Below are 9,494 nucleotides of genomic sequence, written 5' to 3' on the forward strand. Positions count from 1 at the left end.
ATTCGTTGAAATTATATGTTGTGTCAAATGTAAAAATGTGCATGATTTCTACACTTCCGCTTTTTAAATTAAAGCTTTTCTTTGTGTAAAATATATAAGAATTGATATATCAAAATACTTACAACGCCAATAGGAACAATTGCGATGTCTCCATTTGGCAAAGTTTCTTCAACGACAACGGTGGTGGCGACAGAGTGAATAGGTGGTGGTGTTGTTGAAATAAGAAAGGGTGATCTTGGTGGCTCTTCACTTTGAGTCCTATGGAGCGGCTCGTGTTCAGTTTCCTCTTTTGCTGGCGCACCAGCCTGGCCACCAAGCGGCGTTCCTAACTGTCCAGCTTCCGAGTAACTTTTGGTTAATTTTCTACCGTTGAAAACACCATTAGTTTGAGCACCTTGCGAAACCATCTTGACACGATGGATAGTTCTAGGACTGAGAGTCACCGGAAGTATACGACCGCGAAACATTGGCGGGAGCTCGGTTTGCGTCGCCTGAGTCTTCATAGCACCGCGTTTAGGTTGTTTCTCTGGAACAAATAAATTGCTGCAAATCGGCCTCGAATTGATTTGTAAACTGTAAAAAAGTTTATCGATTTATTATAGCAAACTTGAAAGAAATTGTTTTAAATAAACTTTAATTAATTTTAAATATTTGATACTTGATGAATATTTAAATAAAGAACAAATAATATTTTTGCGTTAAAATAATATATTTTCTCTCAAGTCAATTTATAAATAAATAATCTTTAAATGAATTTCTTATGCAAATTTTATAATGACAAACAATTTCAAATTTGTCAAAAAATTAAAAGAAGTTACTAGTATAAAATTTAGTTGTAATTTGTATTTTGTTTAATATTTTTTGACAATGCAGTATAATAATAGAAATTTATTTTGCAACTTCAAATGTATTCCTCCGCTCATTTTATTGTGAAGAATTTTATTACATTATAGTTCTTTAATTCATGTTAGTCCAGCGTGTAGTAGGCTTTGCCGTCACAAACCGACCGCGAGTAAATAGCTTTAACTACTTTCCCCACATAATCTATGATACTTGGCTTGGGATCAAAATAGCGGAACGATATGGATCATCCGTGCGCAGTTGCTGCACAGTATGAAACCTCAGATTAAATTTCAATAAAAATAATAATTTATTATCAACTATTAAGAACCAATATAAAAATGTTCTAGTTGTAATTTTATCAAAATTGAATAATGCTAAGTTAAAAAGTTAAAAGTTAAGTTAAAAAGTTAAAAAGTTAATTAATTTTAACTTTATTTAGTTACATTTTAGACTCTTAACTTTTTAACTTTATAGAATTATATTTTATCAGTATTTATTAACTACGGTTACTATTAACTTTTAATTTGATTTTTTAAAAGTTAACATCAGGGGTAGTTAACGTTATACGGATCCGACGTTACTCGGATTATATGTTTATATATTCGTGTTTATCGGAAATGTATTTTTCTAATTTTTTAAATAATTTCAAATATTTTATTTACATTTAGACTAGAGAATAGAGAGGTTTAAAGCGTGGTGAGCTAAAATCACGATTTTCTTGAAAGAATGCAGTTTACTGATTTATAGGGATTATTTTTTGGTGTCCCAGAATAATCATGCAAAAGATCATGCAACTGATTAAAATCTATGAAATATATATGTGAGTCTCTCCTTAATTAGTTATTAAAAAAGTTAATTTTTTTACTTAGTTTTTTAATTTAGTTAAAAAAAGTTAAAATCTCATGAAATAAAACAAATTTAATTTTTAACTTTTCAATTACTTTTTTTTCATTAACTTAACTTTTTTTAACTAAATTAATGTCACTATGGATTAACTTATATCTCAACTAAGTTAAATCTTCAAGGCTGTTAATTTTAATTTAACTTAGTTAAAAAAAAAAGTAAATTAATTTACGCAATCCTGAATTTTATGATCTTATATTTATAGTTTATGTTAAGAAACTATTCAATCGCGATATTAAAATACACGACTTACCAAGTACGAGAACACGTGGCTCAACGCCAGGATAAGGATGAGCTAAGGGTAAGGACGAAGGCAGTATAGTATTCTGCATAGTCGGCTGCGAGTCTATAAGACGTTCCGGATTATGTGGCCTCGGCGGGCTTATGTTCCTTGGGACTTCAAACGATGTAAGCGTGTGCGATCGTGCGAAGCTCACGTGCTTCGCTTTTGGAGCTTGCGATATTTGCATCGTTGTCACAGAGGCAGGAGGGGGAGGTACTATTGGTGGTAGTACTGGTCGTGGACCTTCCAACTTCATGGATTCTTCGTCCTCCGGGACCCAAGTGTACCTATCGCGATAAAAAGCTTAGACTGTCAAATTATAATACTATTAAACAATCATCTATATTGTCAATCGATATCGATCTCAATTATAATAATATCAGCAAAATTGGGGATGGATGCTCCTGTAAATGTCTAAAGCCCTTTACAATTTAATTTATTATCACTTCAAATTATTCATATTAATTCAATCTTTATTAAAATAAGTGCTGCTTTTTTATAAAATTTATATCACTGACATATGGTAATCATTAATTAAAATTTTGTAAATTATTTTAAAAGTTGAGTAAACACTGTTGAGAATTTTTCAATAAAATATGTATTTTCGTTAATAATGAAAATTAAGTGGGCTAAAATATCAAGCGAGTATATATAGGTCATACTGTTGCAAATATGATTCGATTACACGCGTTACGGATGTATCGTGAAGGAAACAGAATGACAACGTGTCATTCTATCGAAGCGCACATGACCATCTTACGTAAACACGTATATTTTATACATTAATCTTTAAAAAAATGACGTTATTGCACAAAGATAATTTTTACCGTGAAGTAATTACGTGAAAAAATAAATGCATAAACAGAAAAATTAGTAAACTTAAAATAAGATCGTTAGCACGAGATGCTATATTTACGTTATTCACATTATTATCTATTAGCTCCAGACTTTTTTCCGCATATTCTGCAGATACACAGCGATTTTGCTCAACCATAATTTTTTAATCGACCGCTTTCAGTTGACCTTAAAAAGCTGATAAAGGGGCGGTACAGCACTCATGCTAATCAGAAATAAACTCATCCCTAGACACTATGCTATGAGGAGACCACGGAAGGCTTTACATGTAACAGTCGATGGAACATCGTGCTATATAAATATCGTTTTTATAAAGTCTATCTGAAACCATAGAAGATACTCGGATCAATATAAGTACGAAGATAAATTTCTGAATATGACTTTTTTGCTATATCAATTGTGTAAAGAGGTGTCATCATTCTGTTAAATCTATATAATGTCAAATTTGACCCAATTTAAGTCGCCCGCTGCTTTTACTCAATATATCGTTATTTTATACTAAAACAACAGTGGATAAATTTGACACTATGTAGTGCCAATTTGATATTTTATAGTGTCAAATTAGCACTACACGATATCAAAGTTTAGTATAAAATAACGATACGTTGAGTAGAAGCAGTGGGGCTTAACTTAAATTAAGTTAAATTTTATATTATAGATTTAACAATGCAGATTTTTTGTAGATTCCTTAGCAAAAACTTACAATCGATTTTTCTAGTAAAATTGTATAATTTTCCTAACAACAATATAATATATATTTGTAATTTTGAGATTTCCAACTTTTTCGTCTGTATTGTAGATAAAAGAACATTTCTTCCCCTTAGATTTCAATTTCGTTTCCTTTGCACGTTCACCATTTGCACTGCGACACGCCTTTCGATCAATTACGTTACTAAAGTCTTTACCGATAAATCGATTAGTAGATATACATTCTAAACGCGTCTCGACGGAGTAATTTGCCCCAAATATCCCAAGCACTCGATTGCCAAATAGTAGTCGAAGGTAATATCGCTTTTCGCAGGTGTCAATCTCACGTATGCAGGTATACTGTTGTGTTGCGCATACGATGTAGTAATTACGTAATTGGAATATGAAACCGAACAGGCTACATTTGATTTAAAAAGAAAAAAATATATATATTATATATATATATATGTTTATACGTAAATATCTCACGTATATCACGTCCATTAATATAATTGTAAATTTGCGGAAGTACTTTTTCATCATCAGCGGAGAATTGCATATATCGCAATATTTGGAAATTAATAAATATACTGCCATCAGCTTTTCGGAGCTCTTAAACGTTTGAATTTCTCGACTTGTCGACGCTGATGGATTAGGACCATTTTTCGCGTTTAGAATTCCGACAGAAAAAGTCCATTACCGCGAGAGATCGATCTTGTCTTCTCACTCACCTCTTCGGATCGGGTACGGTGCAAAACGATCTTGGGCGCCGTCTAAAGTAGGAACTCTCGATCCAGTCCGCCTCGTCCTCAAGGTCGTACCGCGATAGACCGCGGGAATAGGTCGGATAAGGCTGACGGTACATAATTTGGAGGGGCCTTCGGGGATAGGGCGCGTCGCAGAGGTTCTCGTCGCTGGGAACGCTACGCACGCACGCCGACAGGATGGAATTCCTGGTGGAGCTGCACGGCGACGGTCCCCTCGTGGACAGGCATCCGAAGAAACCGCCGCCGGACTTCTCGACGGCGTCCAGCTGCCGGCTGGTGATGCAGTACTGCTCTTTGATGTCCTCGCGCGAGTACAACGGCGTCGCGCGACGATCCCAGGAGTCCATAACACCGCCAGGACCGCCGAAGCCGCTGTGCAGGTCTACCTGGGTCGAGACGTCCACCTGTCGCAAACAGGCACGAATTGAATTCCCGGTAACCCAAACCGGAGAACAATTCCGGCGAGTTACGGACGTTGATTGACAAACGGAACGATCTACGCGGATGCGATAGGAGTATGGTATTTCAAAGGAATCCCTGCGCGAGACTGATTTGTGTATTGATAACTGACAGGCGATTTTGACGGCAGCATTTTCTGATGCTTTAATATATATAATCTTGTGTTCGAAATTGATAATAGGAGTTTATTTTTCAAAAATTCAAATGAAAGAGCGAACGTAACTGAGATAACGCGAGGGAAGAAAAGTACCTGAAAACTAATTACTGTCCAATAATCCAGGAAACGAGAAAACTCTCTAAATGAAATTGCTGCAAGAACATGTACGTAGACTTGTCATTTTTATTTGCGTTACTTTTTTTAGTTAGAATTACATTAGAAAGTTTTCACATTTTCCCGCCCTGACTGAATTATCAATTCCTTACTTCACGTAGCGGTCTGGTTCAACTTACTATTATTTTTTTTTACCTTTCGCTACGAAGATCTATTTGCAATATTGCGAATTAAAATTCAATTTGTACAGGATAGTAATTATAGGTATAATTTCCGATCAAGACAAGATCTAAAACATTTATTGGCAATATTAAATTTCCGGTAAATTTCCTTGCTAGAAATCTGATATTCAAGACTGAAAATACCGAATTAAAAATATTTCTTGTTATGAATGTTGTGAAATATGAAATCACACTTTAAAAAAAATAAAAAAACAAAACGTTCTCGTACAGGGCGGTATTGTCTTCCGCAGGGCAGTTAAAAATTGTATCGCTTTTCGCGCGCGCGCGCGATCGAGTACTGTAAACTGTTTCATTCATTGAAGTTCTGTAGCTATACACGGCTCATTGTACCAAACTACGTTATCGGAAATCGCAATAGTCGTTGCATTAAACTTCTGTAATTTCCCGGACTTCATTACCGTTCTTGCATTATTCCTTTCCTAAGCATGGAATTCCGCTATCTTCTGCCCGCGCCATAGTGATGGCATTGTAGTCTAATGTCTATCGTATTATCAGTTTCCGGTAACAAGATTCATTCGGCTTATTCTCCGTTTAGTAGAGATCAACGAGACGGACGAGGGAAACGTTTCAGCCGTCGTCAACGAAGAGCGTTTCTCTCGAGGAGATTGACCTACATTCGGTCCCAGGAAACGGATTTTGAAGCGCGAGCAATGTCCTCATTCTCCAAGGATGAGAAGATTAGAAAATAATATTATTATTTACCTAACCCAATGAAAAAGCTTGTCATTACAGTATTAATTTCTTTTTTTAATTAATTAAAAATATTTATGAACAAAATAATATATATAAAACAAAAATTGTTGTTGATTTAAAAATCATAAATATAGTTAAACAAAAAATGTAAGTAAGTATATAAGAACAATAAAGATATAATATACTTGTATAGTAGCGAAAGAAAATAGTTAACTGCGCATAGAAGAAAGTACAAAATATTTTTCAGAAACTTTCTTCCGTTAAAGTTATAATTAAAAAGAATATACATTATTTTAGTAAATTTATTTATTAATTAGTAAAATATGTCAAAAGTAACAAGCAATAAATAAGTTCAAGTTTATCTTGTGAACGATTGACGAGATCGATCTGATTACAACGCGGTAAACGCGGTAAATAAATTTCATTTATTAAAAGACGCTGCAACTTTTCTCTTTTTATAATACAGATGCGGAAAGAGATATAAAATAAAAGTTACGTAAAATAAGAATTTTGTTTGATTTAGTAGGTGGTATCGATGTTGCGTTATTTAAAATTTATTTTATATAGATACGAATGTAACGTTATACTATGGTCATAAAGCTGTTGTATACGTTGCAATAAATCCAATTCTAAATATTTTGTTTTTCTGTATGAATAACGATTCCACAAGGCATAAATCAAAAATTCAAAGAAAACAAACCGCGATTTTAGTTCAAGTAAAATTGAAGCTTTCGGCAAGACTATGTCCGTTCGTTTATATTTATTTCAGTTTATTTATTTCTTATTATTTATAATACGCGTTTCATTTCTAGAAGAAATAAATAAAAGTGTAGAAGTGCCGTGAATGTGGGAAACGCGGTTGTTGGTTTGGAAAATAGCCGTACAGCGCAACTGACCCAATGCTCCGGCAGCTGGATATACATTCGCGTTCTTTCTACGCATAAACGTGTCTCATCATTGTAATTGGAATCTCGATGGTACCTGAGGATAATAAACGGGTGTCGTTCTGCCGACAGCGTTGGCATCTCCTCGCATAGCAGGCGGCATGCTCGCGGATGCTGTGGGCAGATTCCTCGGGTTCATGGCAATTTCGGGACCGGGATGGATCCTCCTGACACCCGCCGGACCACCGGCGGGTGCCACGCTCGGTGCCTTCACCATCCTCGGCCGCACCCCGCGCGCTCACGCCGAATGGCTACGAAAACGGCTGCGAACGCACGCACACCAGCTGGCCTATCGATCTACCCGCTTTTTCCCTCTCGAACGAGAGTAATTGTCCTACTCTCGGAAGTGAACCGAGAGATTCCCGCGAGCGAGCCAGCTTCCTCCGTAGACTATCTCGTCGGCGCGCTTCGCGCCCGCGGGACCTTCATGGTCGCACGAGCGGGATGACGAGTCCACCCTGACTGTGCCCTTACGCGACACTCGCGTCTCGACGGATTCGCGGTAATCTGTCTCGTCGGCGGACTCCTGGCGATTGATACGTGCCGCGGAGGACTCGACAGCGACGAGTGCGAAGGTGGCGATGGTGACGGCCACCACGACGACGTTGTGGCATACGTCGGACCACGACCGAAGCGACGCGTCTCGGTGGTCCTCGCGAGAACGCGAGGGATGACGAGCTCCCCTATGGGTCGGAAGAGACGCGACCGGAGGGTGCGCGTGCTGGTGCAAGGAAGACAGCGTGATACGAGGAGGGTGGATACGGCAGAGACAGGGTGGAAGAAGCAGCGACGTGATAGAGGGGGATGAATGGAGGGAGTGGAAGCGTGGGAGAAATTGAAACGGGGGGAGGAAAATCATAGCGGATGTTCGCGGTAAAAAAGGGATGACGATGACGGGGAGGGGGGGGGGAGGCGGGTAGTTGACGCGGTGGGGATATTTGTAACCTTCGTTACTCTCGACTCGTGTATTCGCTTTGTGAGCTGCACGTTTTCCTCGCTATCTGGCGTATTAATACCATGATATTTATCCGTATCTCGTACGTTTAATGCCGATGGGGTGAACGTCGTTCATAAATAGTTCTTTTCCGATTATTATCATATGGCGGCGAACTCTGTCGAACTGACTAATGACAATCTCAACGCTTTTCTACTGACAATTTTATAAGAAGATCTTATAATTAATTCTCTTCGAAATCAGCAAAACATTAGTCAAAGTGGAGAAGCGTTTGTTATCCGAGTGCTATCCGTTCGTGTTATCCGTTGCGCTGTGAAATGATAAAATGATCAAATTACTTATGTCCGTGTTCAATTAAAACATTCATAATTACATAATAATTCATGTACAATTATATAATATTTATATTCAAATTATACATATTTACGTTTAATACAGATATAATTATATTATATAATTATATTTCTTATAAATATATAATTATAGTATACATTGTATTTATATTGAAAGTTTTGTAATTATAAAATCACCTATAATTTTTTCTTATTTTTTTATACTATGAATTGACCTATATATATATATATATAGATATCTTTAATCATCCGAAACGCCTAGTTTGTATCACAGAATGTTCCGATATTAAAACATCATTGGTAGCAAATAATTAGGTGAATAGTAATCGGGCTAATAGCATTGTCGCTGAATCAAAGGTAAACCAGGAAATGAAGGCGAGAATCGTTCCGTTGCGGGCACGTGTGCATATGGGACAATGGCATTAGCTGGGAGGAAAGATAAAAAAAAAAGCGACATGTTAAACATACTGTGATAGAACTGACACGTTGCGTCGATGAATGAGGAGACCGGGGGGGAAAGCGGGTGGCGGTGGTAAGAGCAGTAGAGGGAGCGAGATAAACGAGATGACACAGTTGCAATATTGAAAAGACAAGCCGGACGCGTGTTGGCACGGCGGAATGAAACAAATATGACGTCATAGACGAGCGTCGTCCTTAAAGCTGCGACGCCTACGTTTTGTGGCGTACGTGCGCGTAGAAGTACCGACGCCTACGTTTATGGGATGAGCGTAGAAGAGAAGGAGAAAAGGGGTGAGAAGGAGAAACGAGAGAAAGAGGGAGAGAGAGCATGAGATTAAGAAGGGGGAAGAGGAGCAGAGTACAAGACTGGCCACGTTGAGACCAGATGGAGCTCTTGCACATCCTTCCGCCGTCACCCTGTGTTTGTTGCGCGACCGGAACTACCCTCTGAAGTTCAAGTGACTAAGTATTTTAGTCGATATAATTTTAATCACGTAGATGATAGAATTTTAATCCTATTATCTTTTTTGTTAAGTTACTGATTTGTTTGTTTGCCTTATTTTTGTAATATATATATGTATGCGTATATTTTAATATTACTTTAATTTAAAGTTAATTCGTGTAATTTATTAATGTTAGGAACTTTATATTTGTACCCAGTTAATGATACTGTTTTCAAATTTGTTAATCTTATGGATCAAAAGTCTCATTTGCCAGAATTGCTTTCAAAGGTAAAATTTGTGTATATATAATTATGAATATATTTATATTATTATATAT

At 36.9% G+C, this 9,494-nt stretch overlaps 1 protein-coding gene and 1 pseudogene across 3 annotated transcripts in view; one reads left to right on the forward strand and one right to left on the reverse strand.

Annotated features, from left to right (window-relative positions):
* LOC108756268 overlaps positions 1–7,531 on the reverse strand; it is a 22,977-nt gene extending 15,446 nt beyond the window's left edge. For all 3 annotated transcript variants that reach the window (XM_018499932.1, XM_018499931.1, XM_018499933.1), the window contains exons 1-4: positions 6,985–7,531; positions 4,303–4,742; positions 2,000–2,316; positions 123–526 (exon numbers count right to left, since the gene is read on the reverse strand). In XM_018499932.1, coding sequence (XP_018355434.1) covers positions 123–526; positions 2,000–2,316; positions 4,303–4,742; positions 6,985–7,164 — 1,341 coding nt within the window. In that variant the 5' untranslated portion in view covers positions 7,165–7,531. The remainder of the gene's footprint in view (positions 1–122; positions 527–1,999; positions 2,317–4,302; positions 4,743–6,984) is intronic.
* Positions 7,532–8,977: 1,446 nt separating this feature from the next.
* The window catches only part of LOC108756163, a 6,738-nt pseudogene continuing 6,221 nt past the window's right edge, over positions 8,978–9,494 (forward strand).

Source organism: Trachymyrmex septentrionalis, unplaced genomic scaffold, assembly GCF_001594115.1.
Source record: "Trachymyrmex septentrionalis isolate Tsep2-gDNA-1 unplaced genomic scaffold, Tsep1.0 scaffold97, whole genome shotgun sequence".
NCBI lineage: Eukaryota > Metazoa > Arthropoda > Insecta > Hymenoptera > Formicidae > Trachymyrmex > Trachymyrmex septentrionalis.